At 40.4% G+C, this 21,622-nt stretch overlaps 1 protein-coding gene across 6 annotated transcripts in view; it reads left to right on the top strand.

Annotated features, from left to right (window-relative positions):
* The window catches only part of LOC126471670 (telomeric repeat-binding factor 2-interacting protein 1-like), a 196,281-nt gene that overhangs the window by 43,947 nt on the left and 130,712 nt on the right, over positions 1 to 21,622 (top strand). For 5 of the 6 annotated variants that reach the window (XR_007586363.1, XR_007586364.1, XM_050099882.1 and 2 more), the window contains exons 5-6: positions 10,833 to 10,944; positions 18,386 to 18,498. Coding sequence is in view for 4 of the 6 variants with exons in the window: in XM_050099882.1 (XP_049955839.1) it covers positions 10,833 to 10,944; positions 18,386 to 18,498 (225 nt within the window). In the remaining 2 variants the exon portion in view is untranslated. The remainder of the gene's footprint in view (positions 1 to 10,832; positions 10,945 to 18,385; positions 18,499 to 21,622) is intronic. The other variant, XM_050099880.1, reaches the window with a different exon arrangement.

The following is a 21,622-nucleotide window of genomic DNA, read 5'->3' as shown; positions in this document are numbered from 1 at the left end:
ATTATATAATCTATCTGATACCTTTTAGTATCTCCAGGGTTGTTCCATGTATACAACCTTCTTTCATGATTCTTAAACCAAGTGTCAGCTATGATTATGTTGTGCTCATGGTGGGCAATAATTAGTGTGTAATTGAGGAGCAGTGGTGCAGTCTGTACTTGGGGCTGGTTTTTCGTGTTCCATCCCATACGGTCCAGTCATCATTTCTCTGTTGAGCATTTTTAGTTAATTTTCTATCCCATGCTCATTTATTTTGATGTCTGTAAATTGGTTGCTTGTGAGATGGTTGAAAGGAGGAACCACAGTATGATATTCTGCAGTAAAACAGTTTTGAAAAAGAAATTTAATATTTCAGATTTATTTCTGCCATCTTCCCTTTCAGTACCAGTGTGGTCACCTAGCACCCAGAGAGATGACTATTCTCTGTTTCCAGATTCAACAAAAGATCAGAACTTCTCAGTATTTTCTGTCAGATCAATATATATAACTTTACTTTTGAATTTGTTGAATCAATCATAGATATTTCTTTACACTAATTTTTGCTTTGTTTGGTTTTTGTTCATCTAGGAGATTTCAATTAGGTTTCAGTCTGGACCTGTGGTCTCGCAGTAGCATCTTTGAATAGTAATCAAAATGTTATGGATCCCAGGTTCAAATCTAGCTAATGCTTAAATTTTGAATAAAAATCATCAGCAGTGATGGCCAAACACGTCCGATATAAGGAGTCAACAATGGGACCGGACATTGCCCCTAAAAGGTAGAAGAATTGGCAGTGGTCAGGTGATCAGGTGTATGAGGATGTAGAAGTCAGTGGAAACTACTGCTTTAAAGACACACAGCATATGAGTATATCCATGGGACATGTAGCCTGTAATTCAAAAAGTATCATGATGATCTCTCTATTGGAAAAAGATTCTGGACTAGTCCCCCATTTTGGTCTCTGGAATGTGACTGTCAGGGAGGAGGTAGTAATGTTAAAAATATTGAAAAATCAATGAAAGGGTAATAACAATATTAGGAAAAGGATAAATTGCTACTCACCATAAAGATGACTCATTGAGTCGCAGACAGACACAACGAAAATACTGTTACACATTATAGCTTTGGCCACAGCCTTCTTCAACAAAGAAAACCCCACACATTCTCACCTTTTGCACATATAACAGCTACCGCCGGTAGCTCCAACTAGAATGTGACTGTCACATGAAAACTAATCGGGAGTGGGGTGGGAAAGGGGCAGGGATTGGTGCTGTCACAAATGGCCGTGTCTTTGATGGGGTAGTGACAGGACTGGAATAGGAACCTACTCCAGTCCTGTCATAGGCTTATCTTACCCCACCAGAATCCAGACCACCTGTGAAAGCAGCCATGTTGTATACCAGCTCTGTTGCAACCATTACACAGCCTTTTATATTGGTATGACTACTAACCAGCTGTCCATCAGGATGAACAATCACTGCCACACTGTGGTCAAGAGCATAGTAGACCACACTGTGGTACAACACGCAGCTGATGGGTGATGGCTGCTTCACTGCCCAGGTCATCTGGATCCTCCTCTCTGTTAACAGCATTTGTGAATTTTGCAGATGGGAGTTATCCTTTACATCACATTTGCTCCTGAAATTATCCCAGCGTCAACCTACAAGAACCTACTGTCCCCACACCCTCCACCCAACTGTTTTCACCCCCTCATCCTATCACCTCTACCCTTTTCAAATGTACTTACTCTCTTTGTATGCTGCCCTCTGCCAATGTACTTGCCCATCTATTCCCCTTCTCTGCTCCTCTCCTTTTCCACACCCCTCTCCTTTTCCACCCCTCTCCCCCCCCCCCCCCCCCCCTCCTCCGTATCTCCCGATGCTGTGCCTGGCAGTGTCTAGTCCCTGCACACTCTGCCCGACAGCACTCTTCTCTCCCCTCACATGTACCCTGCTGTCCCTTCCCTTCCTAGTTACCTGACCCACACCAGACTACTATTGAAGTGAAAGTTGCATTACAGTCCAAGCTGCTGTGGTAGCAGTCATTTGTGCATGAGATGTGCTTGCTTGTACAAATGTGTGTGTGTTTTCTTTGCTGAAGAAGGCTTAGGTCGAAAGCCATATGTGTAACAGGCTTTTCGTTGCGCCTGTCTGCAACTCAAGGGTCACCACTGTTGTGAACTAGCCTTGAGAACAATGGACATCCAGCATGACCCACGAGTCCGCTGATCAGTCCACACCACTGGTCAACTGTCTTACTGTTCACAAAGAGGTTGACTCCACACCCATGGTCGAGTGGGAGGTTACCTCAGGGTGTAGCAGGCTACAAGAGACTTACCAGTTGGCTGAACATAAGGCCTCCCCAGTTAGTCTGACAAACAGGTTCCAGGTGCTGTGTGTCCCTCAGCCAGATGCAGTCACTTGTCCTGTTTCAGAGGAAACTTCTCAGCCTGCAAGCTTCAGGCAGTCACAGAGGGTGGGGTTACTGATGTTTGGAGCTCCAATGTTAGATATATTATGGGTTCCCTTAGGAACATGGCTGTCAAGGAGGGGAAGAAAGCCAGAGTGCACTCCATTTGCATACCTGTTGGAGCTATTCCAGATGTGGAACAGGTCCTTCCAGATGCCATGAAAGAGCACAGTGTGCAGCCGACTGAAGGGGTGCCTCACATCATTACCAATGATGTGTGTTGCCTTGGATCGGAAAAGGGTCTGTCTTTATTTGAGCTGGTATATGAAGTGGTAAAGGCTGCCAGTCTTGCTTGCAAGATGAAAGCAGAGCTCACCATTTGCAGCGTAGTTGACAGGACCAATTGCGGACCTCTGTTACAGAGCCAAGTAGCTTCTGAATCAGAGGCTCAGACTGTTCTAAGACAGTGTAGGCTGCAAATTCCTCAACTTGCGCCGTAAGGTGGTTGGGTTTTTGGTTCTGCTAAAAAGGCCAGGAGTCCATTACACACAGGGGGTGGCTACATGAGTAGCGGGGCCTGTGTGGTGTGGACTGGGCATTTCTTAAGTTAGAGGCTATTGGTGAAACACAAAAAGTGCTTCAGTCTCAAAGTACGCAGATCGAATGCAGGAAGAAGATAGGTATAGGGACCGTCGTTATAACAGTTGTAAATTGTCGTAGCCATGTTCGAAAAGTATCAGAGCTCCAAGTAGTAATAGAAAGCACTGATGCTCATATCGTTATAGATACTAACAGCTGGCTAAAGCTGGAAATAATTTCAGCCAAAATTTTTGCAAAGCCCTAGTGGTGTCCAGAAAGGATAGTAGGCTAAATACAGTTGGCAGTGGCATGTTTGTTGCTGTTAGAAGTAGCTTATATTGTAGCAAAATTGAAGTAGATAGTTCTGCTTAAATCAAGAGGTACACATGAAACATCATCTGAAATTGTGCTAAATGCATTCATTGAAAATTATTTTGACCAATTAGTTCATGATCCCACTTGAATAATAAACGGTTGTGAAAACACATTTGACCTCTTAGTAAAAAATAATCCTGAGATAATAATGAGCATAAAAATGGACACAGGGATTAGTGAATACAGGGTTGTCATAGCAAAACTGATCACCACAACTCCCAAATCCACCAAAAATAAATGAAAAAGTAATGTGTTCAAATAAGAAGATAAAAATTCACTTGACACCTTCCTGAGAGACAATTTCCACTCCTGCCAAATTAACAATGTAAATGTAAACCAGATGTGGCTTGAGTTCGCAGAAATAGCATCGACAGCAGTTGAGCGATTTATACCAGATAAATTAACAAATGATGAAGCTGATCCCCCATGGTACACAAAACAGAACAGAACACTGCTCCAGAAACAGTGAAACAAAAGCTCGAAATTTAGCACAGACTTCAATGCAAGATGCTTATAATAGCTTCTATAACAACATTTAATCCTGAAAACTGGCAGAAAATCCAAAGAGATTCTTGCCATATATAAAGTATGCTAGTGGCAAGACACAATCAATGCCTTTTCTGCAGATATCAATGCAAATACAACCAATGACAGTGCTGCTAAAGCAGATTTACTAAACACAGTCTTCCAAAATTCCTTCAACAAAGAACACAAGGTAAATATTCCGGAATTTGAATCATGAACAGCTGCCATATCCTTCTGGAAGTGAAGCAACTTAAATCGCATAATAAAAGCTAGTCTTCTGGTCCACATTGTATATCAGTTAGGTTCCTTTCAGAGTATGCTGATGCAGTAGTTTCATATTTAACAATCACATACAATTTTGCGATTCCTCACTTTTGACAGTTTTCACTGCTGGCGCCGCTGCAATTCTTCGCCTCACAGAGGGCAGCTCTTCCGTTGCCCCCGCACACGCAACGGCCAGTACCCGCGGTATAAAGGAGCCGCTGAATCTGAGGTCTCTTCAGTTCCGGCGTGATTGTGCACTCAATCTCACCTGAAGATGGAGGCCAGATGGTCCGCCAAAATATCGTGTTGTCGTCAGGATGATGGAAACCGGCTGCAAACCCACGAAAATCATCATATACAAACACTCGCTCGACAAAAGATCTGTACCCAAAGACCGGAAAGTTGCATGGGTCATACCAATATTTAAAAAAAGGCAATAGGAGAGTAATGCACTAAATTACAGGCCCATATCATTACGGTCGATATGCAACAGGATTTTGTAACATATATTGTGTTCCAGCATTAGGAATTATCTCAAAGAGGACAGAATATTGTCACATAGACAGCATGGATTTAGGAAACATTGTGCTGTGTTGAGTGCTGTTAACAAGAGATTTCACATTGATTCCATATTTATAGATTTCCAAAAGGCTTTTGACAGCTTACCTCACACAGAGTGAGATGGCACAGTGGATATCGCACTGTGCTCACATTCTGGAGGACGATGGTTCAAACCCTTGTCCAGCCATCCTGATTTAGATTTTTCATGATTTCCCTAAATCACTTCAGAAATAGGGGAGAGAGTGTCACAGACATGATACAGCATTTGGGATGAAAATAATTAAAACAAAGGTTTTTTTTGTTGTGGTGGGATCTTCCCATGAAATTTCAGTCACCAGATTTCTCCTCTGAATGTGAAAATATTTTGTTGAAGCTGACCTATGTAGGGAGAAATGATCTTCATAATAAAATAAGGGAAATCAGAGTTCGCACAGGAAGATATAGATGTTCTTTTTTCTGTGTGCTGTTTGAGAGTGGGCTAATAGAGAGAATTAGTGTGAAGGTGGTTCGGTGAACCCTCCGCCAGGAACTTAAGTGTGATTTTCAAAGTAACTGTGTAATATAAATGTGGATGTAGATGCAAACCTGCTGATGTCGCACATACAAGATGAAGAGATGAAGGAAGTGTATGAGGATACTGAACAGGTAATTTGTATCGCAAAGGAGATGATAATCTAATAATCATGAAGGACAGGTAATAGAGAAAGGAATAGAAGAAAGAGTTACGGGCACGGCTGACTTCCTTCCCCATCCTTCCCTAATCCGATGGGAACGATGACCTCACTGTCTGGTCCCCTACCCCAAATCAACCAACCAACTGTACCTCTGATGGGGACGATGACCTCACTGTTTGCTCCCCTCCCCCAAATTAACCAACCAACCAACTGTACCTCAAGTGACTTGTTTTCAAATTGTATGCTTATGGAATACTGTCTCAGTTACGCAACTGGATTCATGATTTCCTGTCAGAGAGGCCACAGTTCGTAATAGTTGATGGAAAATCATTGAATAAAAGAGAAGTGATTTCTGCCATTTCCCAAAACATTGTTATAGGCCTTCTGCTATTTCTTAGCTTTATAAATGATTTAGCAGACAACCTGAGTAGCCATCCTAGGTTGTTTGCAGATGATGCTGTCACTTATCATCTAATAAAGTCATCAGAAGATCAAAGCCAATTGAAAAGTGATTTAGATGAGATATCTGTTTGGTGTGAAAGTTGCCAATTGACCCTAAATAATGAAAAGTGCTAAGAGGAATCTGTCGAACTTGGGGTACATGATAAATCAATCAAATCTAAAAGCCATGATTTGAACTAAATACTTAAGAATTACAATTACAAATAACTTAAATTGAAAAGAGCACTTAGAAAATGCTGTGGAGAAGGCAAACAAAAGACTGCATTTTATTAGCAGAATACATCAAGAAATAGGGGAGAGAGTGTCACAGACATGATACAGCATTTGGGATGAAAATAATTAAAACAAAGGTTTTTTTTGTTGTGGTGGGATCTTCCCATGAAATTTCAGTCACCAGATTTCTCCTCTGAATGTGAAAATATTTTGTTGAAGCTGACCTATGTAGGGAGAAATGATCTTCATAATAAAATAAGGGAAATCAGAGTTCGCACAGGAAGATATAGATGTTCTTTTTTCCGTGTGCTGTTTGAGAGTGGGCTAATAGAGAGAATTAGTGTGAAGGTGGTTCGGTGAACCCTCCGCCAGGAACTTAAGTGTGATTTTCAAAGTAACTGTGTAATATAAATGTGGATGTAGATGCAAACCTGCTGATGTCGCACATACAAGATGAAGAGATGAAGGAAGTGTATGAGGATAGTGAACAGGTAATTTGTATCGCAAAGGAGATGATAATCTAATAATCATGAAGGACAGGTAATAGAGAAAGGAATAGAAGAAAGAGTTACATGAGAATGTGAGCTTGGTAGTCGAGATGAGAGAGGAGAAAGACTTACAAGTTCTGCAATAAAATCCAGCCAGTAGTAGTGAATACAGTGTTCAAAAATCAGAAGAGGAGGAGTAGGTATACTTGGAAAATGCATGGGGCAAGGGAAGACTCTAGATGGATTACATCAAGGTCAGACAGAGATTCCGAAATCGTAAATTGGATTGTGAGGCGTACCTGGGAGCATATATTAATTTGGTTTGATTTGATTTGATTTGATTCATCCACAGTACCTTTTAAGAGTATTAGGAGTCCCTTTACTACATCTCTGTTAGCATCTGTTTCTTCTGGAATTAATGATCTAAATTTATTGTTTCTTTTGGCCTATAGTGATTCTCATTGGTAGATTAGTGCGGCGTCATCCCCCATACCACATAGTCTGCACTTGCTCCTTTCTCTAAACTCATCATTTGAGCGTGTTTCCTGAAGTTTCCAAGGCCAGTCACTAGACCTACCATGAGTTTGACCTGACCCTGTTCAAGCCCAGGATTGCAGAACTTCTAAAAGATGGTAGCTCATTAGCTTGCCATAGTCTTGTTTTTGGATCTTAGTCCAATATTCTATGTGTTGCCTCCTGATCCAGCTATGTAGCTTAGATTGTACCATCACCTTAGTAATGGTTAAGAGAGGTTCTGTTCCAACGAATGGAGTTGTTGCACCTACCTTCGCCAGCCTATGAGATTCTTCATTATCACTAATTCTTCGGTGATCGTGAACACAAAGTAGGTTTACCCTGTTGCTTTCCCCCAGCCGCACAAGGGCTTCAAGGCATACCGCAATGATCTAAGAGATTGTTGCAGAGGCTGAAAGAGATTTCGGAACTACTTGGCTGTCTGATAGAAAGTAGATGCTACAGTCTTTGTAACACCTACATAAATTCTCTTCCGGGCATACTCTGATAGTGAATATCTCCACCTGGAATACTGTAGTGAACTTATGTAAGGAATTTGCATTTTGGAGTCATCTGACCCATTAGGAAATCAGACTACATTACTTGAGCGGCACTATGATTCTCTCTCCTGCTGGTTCATACCCCTCCCCCCCCCCCCCCCCCCCCAAAGGTTATATAGAAATATTTATTGAATCAGTTGGAAGTTGTTATATTAGCAACCATAATTTCCCCAACAGGTCCCATGTTTACCGCATTTATTATATTACTGAATGATTCTGGAATTCCTTAACTGCTTGCTCTTTGGTTTTAGACCCTAGTTTTTTTACACAAGTCCTCCTAATGCACTTGAGAGCACATTTTGCCTTGGAAAATATATTATTTATGTGACAGATCCCGATTAGTGCCACACCCAGGGTTACCCTAAGGTACTTCAGTCTACTGGTAGAATTTTGTTGAAGAGCTTAAGATTCCATTATGTGCCCTGGATATGTCTTCTTGTGAACAGTACTACAACAGTTTTGCTGGGTCTGACACTTATATCCTGTTTATCATACCAGTGTTGCACTATGTTCAGAGTGCATTGTTCCATTGTTCTAACGTTACTTGCAATTTTGCCAAGTATTACTATAACTCTGTGTGGCTGGATGTGAGATAGATCACTGCTTTTCAGTTTTCCTTTTATAACTTTTTTTATACCTAACAATAATCCAATTAGCTAAAAATTTTGTCATATTCTGCATCACAAGTATGCCTGTTGGAATAGTTTGTTCCAGGTTTACAGATATCTGTTTGAAATAAAGAATTAAGTATTGTATGTTTTCCATGACTGCTTTAGCTGAGGGGTGAAAAAAAATCACAACACCAAAACATACTTAACGCAGAGTAATGAAGTATTGGCTGTACATTTGTCTAGGTAACATATGTAAGAGATTAACATTGCAAGATTACAGGTTAATGTAAGTTCAAGATAAGCCATTGCAAATGTGAAATGCTGTTACATTAATAACCTGTGTAACTTCCAGAAAGATGCATGCACACATGCAAATGTGCATGTATAGTGTTGTCCAGGTGCTGGATGTCAGTTTGTGGGGGGGAGTTCCACACCTGTTGCCCTTGGTGGCTCAATACAGGGACTGTTCATGCTGTTCGTGGATGACGCTAGAGTTGTTGTCTGATGGTGTCCCAAGTGTGCTCAAATAGAGACAGATCTGGTGGTTGACCAGGCCGAGGCAACATGTCAACACTCTGTAGAGCATGTTGGGTTACTACAGCAAACATTATCCTGTTGGAAAACACCCCCTGTAATGTTGTTCATGAATGGCAACACAACAGGTCACAACACCTGATTGATGTACAAATTTGCTGTGAGGGCACACGTGGGATAATCCTGAGAGTGCCCCTGCTGTCATACGAAATTGCACCCCACACCATAATTCAGTATGAAAGTACAGTGTGTGTAGCATGCAGACAGATTGGTTGCAGGCCCTCAGCTGGCCTCCTCCTAACCGACACACGGCCATCACTGACACTGAGGCAAAACCAGTTTTCATTAGAAAACACAAGAGACCTCCACCCTGCTCTCCAATGAGCTCTTGCGTGACAGCACTGAAGTTGCAAATGCCTGTGGTTTGGGGTCAGTGGAATGCACCCTATAGGGCATCCGGCTGGGAACTGTCCTCGATGTAACCAATATGTAACTGTTCATTGTGTCTCTGTGGTGCCAACTGCTGCTCGTATTGCTGCTGCAGATGCAGTATGATGTGCCAGAGCCATACACTGAACACGGAGGTCTTCCCTCTCGGTACTGCCAAGTGGCCATCTGGAGCCCGGTCTTCTTGTGACCATACATTCTCATGACCACTGCTACCAACAGTCATGTAAAGTGGCTACATTCTTGCCACATCTTTCTGCAGTATCACAGAAGGAACTTTCAGCTCCTCGTAGCCCTATTGTGTGACCTCGTTCAGACTCGGTATGTGTTGATAATGATGTCTTTGTTGCCATAAAGACATTCTAGACTAACATCAACTCATTAAGTCCACTCTCAAAGATAACTAATACACACGACTGATAAATTCTGAATTTAAAGGAAATCTGATCCGCATCCTCATAGTGGCACTATTAGCACAACTCTCATGTGATTTGTGAAATTTGAGTATACCTCATCTTTCAGATGTAGAAACATGCCTAGAAACTTTTGTTTATGTCGCACAACTCCTTCTCGGTGTTGCGATTTTTTTTTTTCCCTGTCAGTGTATATCTGTCCTTGGCATGCGTGTTCCCAATGGGTTTGGCAAATATATACATCTGCAGCATTCTGTGGCTAATGGGAATGATGAGATGCAGGCTGGCTTGTGTTAGAATGCTACTAGGTATTGCTTTCTCCAATAGATGGTACCTCTTGTCAGTCAGGATAATAGCCTCAACTAGTTATACTGTTTTTCAGTGTTTATACCGGTAAGCACACAATCTAAGGCAGTCATTATTCTGAAGAGACAATAACTTCTCAAATTGTTCTGGAACTTGCTCATTATTTACTTGGTAAGGGTTTAGTACATACTGCAACAACAACTGGTAAACTAATCCATATTTGGTTGAGAAATTAGTGAGTGAAAACATCAACATTGGTGGTACCGTGCAACATAACATAAATGTATTTTCTGACTTCATGGAAAAATGACACAATGAAGAAGAGCTAGTTCTCTTGTCTCCAAGTTAACAGTGACAGATATTTCTAAGTGCAAACCACACTAAACCAACAATTCTAATTACTTTTTCTGTCTGTTGCTCATGTTTAGCTTGTTCCCCTCTGGACACCAAGAAATTAGAAATTTCACACTCAGTGTTTCATTTAGTAAACTGGTACTATTTCTATTACTGGCAGACCTTTTTTAACTGATTAAGGTGACTAATAAGATTCAAACTTTTTGTTTCAGACTAGTTTTAGTTCTACGCAGGTTGTGTGTTTACTGGGTCCAGTATAGCTTCATTTAAGACCTTGGTTAATGTGCTTGTTTCCATTTAAGCTGAATTGTGTAAAATGTTTCTAGAAGATTTGTTTAACATTTCATGTGACTTCTTCATTAAATTTCTAGAAATTGTACCATTCTTACATTTATTTAATGAAGTTTTAATCATTACAATTTATATGCACATTATTTTGCAGAATATGTACCTAGAGTGCTTTAATATTCATCATTAGAAGAATCAAATCCTATAGATTTTGTCTTATAATATTAGCTTTGCCTGAAGTAAGATGTTTATGTTGTTTATTTTTTTTATTATTCAGCAGAACATTCTCTGGAAATGAAGAGAAAGAAATTCTTCGTTGCATTGTAGAGAACAAGGAGATTGGTCTCATTTTGGGAAATACTCTTTGGAAGAAAATTGCACAAAAAAAGGTTGGAAATGAATTAATGTGTTACAATTGATAGTACACACTTAATGATTTGTAGTGAATATAATTTTTGTTGTTGCTTACTATAGATATTGTGTTGTTATCAGATAGCACACAAATGATAATTGTTAGAGTAGGAATAATAAAAAAATGCTGTGGAATCCTTTTACTTCTTCTGGCACCATAGTGTTCTGTGGGTCAGAGCATGGAATATAGGTCCCTTAATTGTTTAGTTAGATTTGAGACTTGAAAAGAGAAATGGGTAGGTTGAAGTTAGATTATTAGGAGTAAGTGAAATGCAGTGTCAGGGAGAACAGGATTTTGGGAGAGGTGAGTATATGGGTGTCAACACATAATCAGATTTGGGTAATGCAGCAATAGGTCTACAATGAACAGGGTAATAGGAATGTGGCTGCACTGTTATGAACAGCCTGGTGAATGAATTATCAAAGCCAAGATAGAAACAAAAGCACGACCCACCACAGTACATCCCTATTAGCCCCACAGGTGACAAAGAGATGAAAACAAAATATGATGATATAAAAGAAATTATTCCACATGTTAAGGGAGAGAGAAATTTAATTAGTATAGTAAGTTGGCCATTTATGCTCCGTGATAGGTTTATAGCTACACTGATGGCCACCAAAACTGTGGTAGCAAAAAGTGAAAATTTTCTTATTGTCCATTTACACAGTAGTAGTGTGGGCAGCTGTTTGTCACTTTTTAACTGTTGTTGAGATGACAGAATGTGGTGTGCGGTGGAGAAGGCTGGTCAGCACACTGGCCGCTGATGATGTAACATTAGCAGAATAATAATTTATTGCTTTAAAGTTTAAAATCATGTCTTCTTCTATGTGTCAGTGCCCAGGCCCTTGGCAATGCAGTGCATGGCCTTGGAACATGTTGACACTGTCTCAGCAGTCTTCAGAGACCTTCACCCCAGCAGTGTTCATTCTCAAAAAATGGTGTCAAGTGGGCCGCTGGTTCACTGGCAGCTGGCATAACATGTACAGCAGATGTTCCTGCCCAGGTCAGCGAATGTTTATTACCTGAGCAGTCTCGTGGACATTCAAGGAGTATGCTCGGGTAATATCTCGGCAGCTCTGCACAGTATGGAGTTGGCCAGCAGTTCGGCCTTTCCACCAAGGAAATCCAGAGATGTCGATGACTGTTTACAGGTACTAGTTGGGTGCAGTAGCGGTTAGCATGCCTTCCATTTACTTCAGCGGGAGGATGGTGCACCAAACAACATCGGTTCAGCTCATTAAGGCAGAGGTAGAAGTTTTTGAGTTTTCTCATGAGTGGTTGCAAGGTTGGTGGCTAACAATGACCGAGTACAGCAGACCAGACAGGTAGCAGTTTCGAAGCTGAAATTCCCCTTGGTGAATGGTAGCGGCACATTGCACATTCGGCCTTGTATATGCTGTATTCCAGTGTAATTCTGGGAAAGGCTCGGAAGCTCGAATGATTATTACTGATCGTTTGAGGCAATGACTTTATGTACAGCTGGTGATGGCTGAACACAGCCTACTTTCCCGGGCTCATCAGTGGTCTCCACCACCCCTGTGTTTCGCAAGAATGGCTTTCGGGGCTTCAACTTAGTTTCCCAGATATCTGTAAGTAACCTGTTGTCAAATCCCTTTACACAAAAGGAGGTAAAACAATAAAAAAAATCTATTCCTTCTCATTGTAATCTGCAATTTAAAAAAAGATTTCCATGTACCATAGAATTTACAAACACATAGAATAGGCAAACTTTTCAACTATAAACAGATTGGATTTGGGAAAGATCATAAACCCAACATACTGCACTTGCCTGTAACAAAAGACATGGTAGGATCATTAAATCAGAAATTATTACTATTTGCTATTTTGTATGACTTTTGATTGTGTGAACTATTACACTGAGGTGGCAAAAGTCATGGGATAACAGTATGCAAATATACAGATGACAGTAAGTTGTGTACACAAAGTAGAAACGTGCAGAGCATTGGCAGGGCTGTCATTTGTACTCTGATGACTGATGTGAAAAGATTTCCCACAGGATTAGGGGTGCATGACAGGAATTAACACACTTTGAATGACGAATCGTAGTTGGAGCTAGATGCAGGGACATTTTACTTTGGAAATAGTTTGGGAATGCAATATTTCAAGATCTACAGTGCCAAGAGTGTGCCGAGAATACAAAATTTCAGACGTTACCTTTCACCACGGACAGTGCTTTGGCCAATGGCCGACCAAGAGCAGTGGTGTTTGTGTAGAGCTGTCAATACTAACAGATGAGCAACACTGCATGAAATAACCGCAGATATCATTGTGGGATGTATTACGAATGTGTCCATTAGGACACTATGGTAAAAGTTGGCATCAAATGGGCTATGGCATCAGATGACCTTTGCGAGTGCCTTTGCTGACAGTGCAACACCTGCAGTGCCTCCCCTGCACTCGTGACCATATCGGTTGGACTTTAGACGGCTGAAAACTGTGAGCTGGTTAGATGAGTCATTTTGTAAGAGCTGATGGTAGGGTAGGGTTTGAGTGTGCTGCAGACCCCACTAAGCAGTGGACCCAGGTTGTCAACAAGGCACTATGCAAGCTGGTGGTGGCTTCATAATGGTGTGGGCTGTATTTACACTTAATGGACTGGCTCCTCTGTTGCAGTTGAACCAGTCATTGACTGGAAATGATTATGTTCAGTTACTGGGAGACATTTGCAGCCATTCATGGCCTTCAGGTTCCCAAACAATGATGTCAAGTCACCAGGCCACAATTATTTGTGATTTATTTGAAGAACATTGTGGGCAGTTCAAGTGAATGATTTGGCCAACCAGATAGCCTGACATGAATCCCACGAACATTTAAGGGACATAATCGAGAGGTCAGTTCGTGCACAACATCCTGTACCGGCAGTACTTTCACAGTTATGGATGGCTATAGAGGCAACATGACTCAATATTTCTGCAGAGGACTTCCAACAACTTGTCGAGTCCATGCCTTGTCGAGTTGCTGCACTGTGCTGAGTAAAAGGAGGTATCTTATGATTTTTATCATCTCGGTGTATAGTCTCATGCCAAAGTTAAATTTCTGTGGTCAGAAATTGTGGACAGGCCACAATTCAGCTGCAGATGAACGATAGTTGGCACATAGGCACAGCGCAGGTCCACAGTTTGCGTGCTAGCTATGTGAAAGAAAATTGTATCAGTTCCATGGCACTGAGGACATTCAAATTGAAGTTTTCACTCATAGTGTACCAATACTGATAGCTGCAAATTGCCTTAGATTTGAGAATTGGTGGACACTGGATTCTGTCAAATTTGATAAATAGTATAAATGTTCCAACAATGTGTGGTTTAAATCACATGGTTCGTTCCAGTCTCAAAATACATGTGGGGCAGGGTCATTTTATTCTGATGAAAGATTACTTCCCTACAAACCAGTCTATTCAGAAGACTTGTATCTATCCACTTGTTATTATGTGGCCCTCTGGAACGTAATCAGTAAGATGAATCAGTTTGCACCTCAGGAATATTAACCATAATGTATTCAACAGATGAATTTGACTTCACTTCTTTTTGCAATGCCACCAGTTTCTACCCAATACTGCATGTGCTATTTCATATATGGCATGACGTGGTTGACTCGCATCTCATTTACAGTAACAGATTAATGCACAGAATCATTGGTATTTTTTTAATGAGCTAAACATTGCTAAAAAATTTATTTTCGTACTTGATTTTTGTCTGCATCCAAAAAATGCAAGATGTATGTTGCACACAAGTTCCATATAGTTAAATCTTCACACGAAATGTACCCTATTCTTTCTTCTAACATTCATATTTCGTAAACTGTTTCATACAGTTTTAACTGGTGGTCACCCAGGACTATATTGTGCACTTTTTCAGTCTTTTAGTCTGTAACAGCAGATGTTTTGGGAAGTCCTTCATGTGGATCACTTCCAAAACATGTATGATCATGTTTGTAGTCAGCCACACATTTCTTCAGTGAAGGAGCAGATTCCTCATAACTGTCCAAAACAAAGAATATTATGACCTGTGGTATTCAGTTTATTGACACGGGCTAAGCATACACCATTACTTTAAAAGGTATTGTAATTAATTCTGTTCCACAAATCAGTTTGACATTTGTTTTAATGTTTTTGTGGAACTGGTATGAAGATTAAAAAAAGACCATTTTTATCAGTTCCATCTTTGTGTTATGGAGAAAAATATTCTTCTTCCTCTTGTACTGGTCATCCATTCACCAACTTCTATTAGAACCTTATGATCTTTTTGAGCAATTAAATCCATTTAGTGTAAAATATCATGGTACGTAAGTGTAAATTCATCCAGTCTCTTTATTAACAAGAACATAGAGTGTTGGAAAATTTAGAACACAGTTTTCAGCTACAGTTAGCAAGCACATGTGTTATGAAGGAACAACACACTTTCCCAACAAAGGCATTTCACAGTTTAATAAGGTGATAGGTGTATGACACACTGTCAATTGTGATTATACAATATCACAGTGCTGTAGTTTCATGTTATCACCACCGTATTACTAGCATCTAAGGATTGGCAGATGATATAAAGTGAAGAAACCCCAGGAGGCAGGTAAAACCCACATAGTTATTGTAATGATGTGTATTAGTTCAGCTACATTTCAAGCATGCAAGATGACAGGTATAAGTGATTTAAAAAATAAATAAACTAGTTTATTCTAAATTTATTTACTAATTAATGAATTGCAAAATCGTTGGCTAAACTCAGCTTCAGAGATAACATTTTCAGAATGCAGAACTGTGCTGTGGGGGTGGCATCTGTTGTTTGTCCCGGGATACCTTACTGAGATCTCTCGGAAGATGTTGTTTGCTACTCTTTATTTGTTATTGGCTAAATTGGTTGTTTTCTGGAAAAGAGGACAAAGCGTGATCATAATTATAGAACTAAAAAAAAAAGCCTATTCAAAGACTTCAAATATAGAATGCTATTTCAGGAGAGAGTTAGATATGTGGGTGTACATATTTTCGATATGTGGGTGTACATATTTTCAACAAAAGAAATTTATTGTGTAACTTGATTAAGATAGATTGATAAGACTGAGGTGACGCCTTCCATTTGCCTCCACCTATAGCAGCAGACAATGGTCTGCACTGACTGAAAATCAGTAAAGTGCCTGCCGGTCAAGATATCACTGCCTCTCCCCAGCACACTCACTGCCGCTGTAGATAGTGCTCAGACTGCCATATTTTCTGGGGGCCATGTGGCTCGCTTTGTCAGCTGGTGCGCTTTACCGGAGTTTGCACCGACAGCAGGATTTCACACCCGCACCCAGTTTCTGTGTTTTTTCGCAGTCTGGTTAATGAGAAAAATGCTATCGCATCGTCCACGCCACCTTCCTGAGCTGCATTCCCTGTAGCGGCTTCCCTTGACTGCAGCTCTACAAAGTCTGATGCTGGGCACCCAGTTAATCCCCCTGGTATTAGCACCTGGGTTACTGTGTGAGGTGTAGTGTATTTTAGTGCAGTGAAGTTCAGTGAGCACCAGGAGTATCAGGCAGCTTTATTAATGTTTCATCCCCAGCTGTTTTGGCACCCATTTAATGCCAAGTGTGCCACTGACACTATTTTTCTCTTTGACTGTGCTGGCTCCCTTGTCCGCTAAACAAGTCCATCTCACTTTCAAACTTCCCCCCTTCCTTTTCCTGTGGATTTGTAAGATTTGTGTATACACGTTGTTCCAGCGAAACACTGTGTTAACATCCCCTTTCTTGGCACTTTTCTTCTCATGTTGTCAGACGATGTCTAATGAAATACTGTAAACTGCGTTGTAGTTCACTCTGTACAAAGACCTTGCCATGAACAAGGACCCCCCCCTCGCCCCCCCCCCCCCCCCCCCCCATTGATGAAGAGTTTGTAACACATTAAATTTTGATGAGTAGTTAGCTTTTAGAAATAAATACCTCACAAATGAGCTTGTGCACCTCTTTCAGTAGGCCTCAGTATTTTTTGTTGTCTGTACTTAGGAGCATGGAAGGGACTCTTTTAATACGCTAAGCATATGAAATGTATTCTGTATGGTAGACACCTCCAAAGAATGCAGTTCTCACCCAGCCATGAAACAGCATTTTATGGCGATTAGTGAATGATGCCTGTTATGTTTTGCGTGAAGAGCTACCTTCTAGGTGTGAGTTTTATGTATATTGATACGTGTTGCCAATGTTAGAGCACATCTCTTACTTGGCTTCTTATGAGATCCAAAATAATCTTAGGGTTGAAATTTTTTGTAAAAGAAAGCAGTTCTGATGTGTTATACTCCTGTGGCTGCTCAGTTTTTTCCCTGCAAACGTCTCCTGTCACATAGTTTTTAAATTTTCACAGCCGTAGAATTGTATGCAATTCTGGAGGCACTATAGCTGATGAGGTGTGACAGAAGGACTAGTTTTCTCATCTACTCCAATTCCTTCAGTACCAAGCAGAGAAAATGATCTAAGGTATTTATTATTTGCTGTCAAACCAGGGAAAGGCTGTGACATTCTGCTGTGTATCAGGGAATGTTTGAATTGAGGGAAGTGAGCGAGTTTACACTGAGACCAGGGAAGCTTCTCTCATGAATACATTTCAGGAAAGTGTACTATTCCTGTTGACTCAGAATGTCATGTGCTGATGGACAGTATTGTAGATGGAAGTCCTTAACAATCAGCTGTGATCTGTGAAACCAACTGCTTGATCGTAGTGTTTGTTTCCTGGTTCTGTGGTGAGACAAACCACCTATTAATGCTGCCCATGGTTCAATATGTGACATTTTAATGGAATGCATTATGAATTCTTCCAAGATTGCAACTGCCAGTGTAGATGTGAACTTGCACTGTATTTTAGATGAAAATGATATGTGTGTGGCGAGTAGTGTAAAATTTTGTAAATTGTCGTAATACAAGTGTAGACTTTTTTAGGTGCAGAGTGATTGTCCTGTCCATATTTAATGGAGTGATTGGCCATCCACCTTAATCTGCTATAGTGTTTTAGTATATGCTGTATAAAGTAGAACTGCACTTATTTCATCATAAATTTTTATGAAGTGACTGATATGTTTTTGTATTAATTCTTGTAGACATTTGGGATATTTTATCCTTTTTAACCACTCTCGTGTGATTGTTTATAAGTGTGAACATGAAAGACTACAGTGTTGAGCAATAAAAACCGTAAGAACAACAATGACACCATTATCATTATCTACATCTTTGACCCATTTACATACGTTAGAGATCCCTTTAGGGGATTTGTGTAATTTAATGAGTGTAGGGGCTGGATTAGAAACCTCAATAGTATAGATTAGCTGGTTACTTTGCAAACAGTAAATATTTGAAAGCTTAGTCAAGAAGCAACCCTTAAATCACTCTACATAATTGAAATATAAGCTATTCTCTTTATTTTTCCATTTATTTTTCAGCTGCAGGATCGAACATGGCAGTCACTAAAGAAGCATTTTCTGAAACACATGTTGCCCAATATTACAAAGTATACATTTTTGTCTGTAACGGACAGACTTGAGTTCCAGAAACAGTAGGTATTTTATTTTATGTTACAATGTTTTACAGTGTTTTTGTTATTCTGTTGCTGATTTAAAGATCTGCAGAAATATTTACGTGTAGTGGTGGTTGTTTTACACATTTGAGCATTTTCTTCCAAGTATTGTGTTTGTGTGGACCACATATGAAACTTCACAAGTAAATCATAGGACTTGGCTGGAAATCTGTGAAAATTATAAACAGTATGTTGGCTGTTGAGACAGTTTGTGGCTATTCATCTTGTATGGCAGTCTGATAATGATCATACCAATATAAAATAGAGGACAAAACTTAATTGTTGCAGTTTTCCTAAAAAGACTCAGCAATATTATGTTGGCTGTTGAGACAGTTTGTCGGTGACCATTCATCTTGTGTGGCAGCCTGATAATGATCGTACCAATATGAAATGCCGGACAAAACTTTACAAGTCAGTTGGTGCAGCACATGAGTGCTCTCACAAGTTGCTCTTTTCTTGCTCATTTATGTTTTACCAGTGCCAAGGTTGTATCGATAATGGTCAATGATGGGGCCATTTGTAAAAGTGGTGGTATCATGTCTGTCTTATCCTTGATAACTATGCAGCATTTCGTGCTGTTACTAAGTGAGCCATTTCATCACACCTAAGAAAGAAAAGTTAACTGACTTATAAATTTAAATTGCAGAGTTATACTGTACAAAAGCTGCAATTTCTCATCACTAAACAAAGCAAACTCCTTAACGTTACATGTGATGCATATATTTATGGCTGCACTTGAGAAATACAGTATATGTATTTCATATTAAATAATCTTTCGATACAGAGATTGTTTAACAAAGTTGTTGGCAAGCACTGCAGCTTAGGTTGCTTTTGTAGGCTATTTGAGATTGTTCCCTGGCTTGATTGGCCACAAGTGTCTTATATCAAATTGCTCATCACAACTTTCACTACACCATTGTGGTACATTTTAAATGGCTATTGTTTATATCCTGTATTTGCCTACTAGCTCCTCAGATGATGATGAGATTCAAAGAATGTATGATGAGACAAAGAAATTCTTTAGTTTGTTAAGTGAGACAAAAATTCAATTGTGATGGGGTAGTAGAATTCAATAGTAGGAAAAGGAAGAGAAGAAAAAAAAATACTAGGGGAACCTGGACTAAAGGAAAGAAATGAAAGAGCATGTTGCATGGAAAATTTTTATGTCGAATGCAGTTTAATCATTGCTAACACATTGTTTAAGAATCATGAGAAAAAATTATGTTCACGGAAGAGATCTACAGTTACTGAACAATCCAAATGGTGGCTATGGCTGCCTGTTTAATGCCAACATTCTTTTGTCTGTTTTGGCAAATATCTTGTGAACTTTGGGAAGTACAGCCCCTGTTTTTTTTTTTCCAAATACATTGTGCATTATGTGGATATATTAATGTCAGGAGTTGGCATGATTATTTTTTAACTTATTCTTACAATTCAAGCTATGTGTTCGGTAATTGAATCAGTTGTTGCCAGAACCCCTTGGGTTGCCATCACAACTTGCTCCACAAAACATAGTAACACTGTAGACTACTACCAATTTGCTTAAACTTTATTACTTATTCAATTGGAAATTTGCTTACAGAAACTGAGACATTTCCATGTCTTTAGATGAGATTTGAATATGAATTGTCTTACAGGTACTACAGCAACCCGTTTAATCAACAGTGATAAATAATACTGAGGAAAGTTCTTTGAAATGTAATTAATGTAGGATTAAAGGAAAGCGCTCACCAAATAGTAAAAGTTTTGCATCTTCAACACGCACACACACAAAAAGAAAGAAATCTTAGTTAGCTTTTGGAAGAAATCCTTCGCAAGCTAGACTACACACGCACATAGGCATGAGCACGCGCACGCCCACACGCACACACCTGTGCATGTCCACTGTGCCAGCTTGACACAAAAAGCAAAGTTTGCAATTTTGTAAGTGGACAGGGGTGTGGGTTGTGTTGTGTGGAGTGAATAGAGGGAGAAAGAGGTGGGGGGGGGGGGGGGGAGGAGGAGAGGTTGGAAACAGGTAGCAAATGGGTTGGAGGGAGGCAGCAGGTGTGCAGGTAGGAATGTGGGAGGGAGGGGTCGCAGATGCATGGTCCAGAAATGCAAAACAAGGTTACTTGAGTTGGTGAGATGTAGCACACGATGAAGATGACATGGAGGGGTGATAGGACAAAGGAAGGGGAAACTGTTGGGTTGAAGATGTGGGGACAGTGGGTTAGTGAAGATTAAGACCAGGAGGATTGCAGGAGTGAAGGATGTGTTTAGAAAATCTTGTGCTGGAAGGAAGGATCCAGATGACATGGGTCATGAAGCAGCTATTGAACTTGGAACATGTTGTGGTCTGCAGCATGTTATGCCACTGGGTGATAAACTCTGTTCTTGGCCTCAGTTTGGTGGCTGTCATTCTGGTGGACAACTTGTTGGTTATCATGCCTGCATAAAATGCTGTGGAGTGGTTGCTGGAGAGCTGATACGACATGGCTGTTTTTGCAGGTGGCCCAGCCTCTGATGAGATAGGATAAATGTATAACAGGGCTGTAGTAGGATGTGCTGGGTAGGCAAATCAGGCAGGTATTGCACCTGGTTCTTCCACAGTGATATGGCATGGAGTTGGGAGTAGATATTGCATAGGGATTGACCAGGATGTTGTGTAGTTGGGTCAGCAATGGAATACTGCTTTAGGATGGGTGAGAAGAATCTTGGGTCGGATGTACCTAACTTCCCGGCATGATGATAGAAAACCTGGTAAAGGATATGGTTCGCTTGTTACAGTCCAGGATGATAATGGATGACAAGGGGGTGCTCCTTTACTGCTGATTCTTCAGGATGTTGGGAGGATTGGGGGTATGAGGATTTTACACGGAAAATCTGTTTGTGGAATACTCTTAATTCTCGCACTTCCGCCAAGAGTCAGCCGCAAAGAAGCAGTCACCTGATATAGCTCCAGATTGGACCATCTGAACCACAGCCTTTGCCAGGTCTTTCATTTTCTATCATCCTGTCTGGAAATCAAGAACATCATAGCCAAGATCCTTTCCACAACTCCCAAGCTACACAGTGTCGTGGCCCATCCCTATGCAATCCCATTCCCAACTCCGTACCACTG

Source organism: Schistocerca serialis, chromosome 1 (genome assembly GCF_023864345.2).
Source record: "Schistocerca serialis cubense isolate TAMUIC-IGC-003099 chromosome 1, iqSchSeri2.2, whole genome shotgun sequence".
In the NCBI taxonomy this organism is placed as follows: domain Eukaryota; kingdom Metazoa; phylum Arthropoda; class Insecta; order Orthoptera; family Acrididae; genus Schistocerca; species Schistocerca serialis.
Note: the sequence above shows the minus strand (reverse complement) of the source record. Positions and strands in the feature narration are given on the sequence as shown.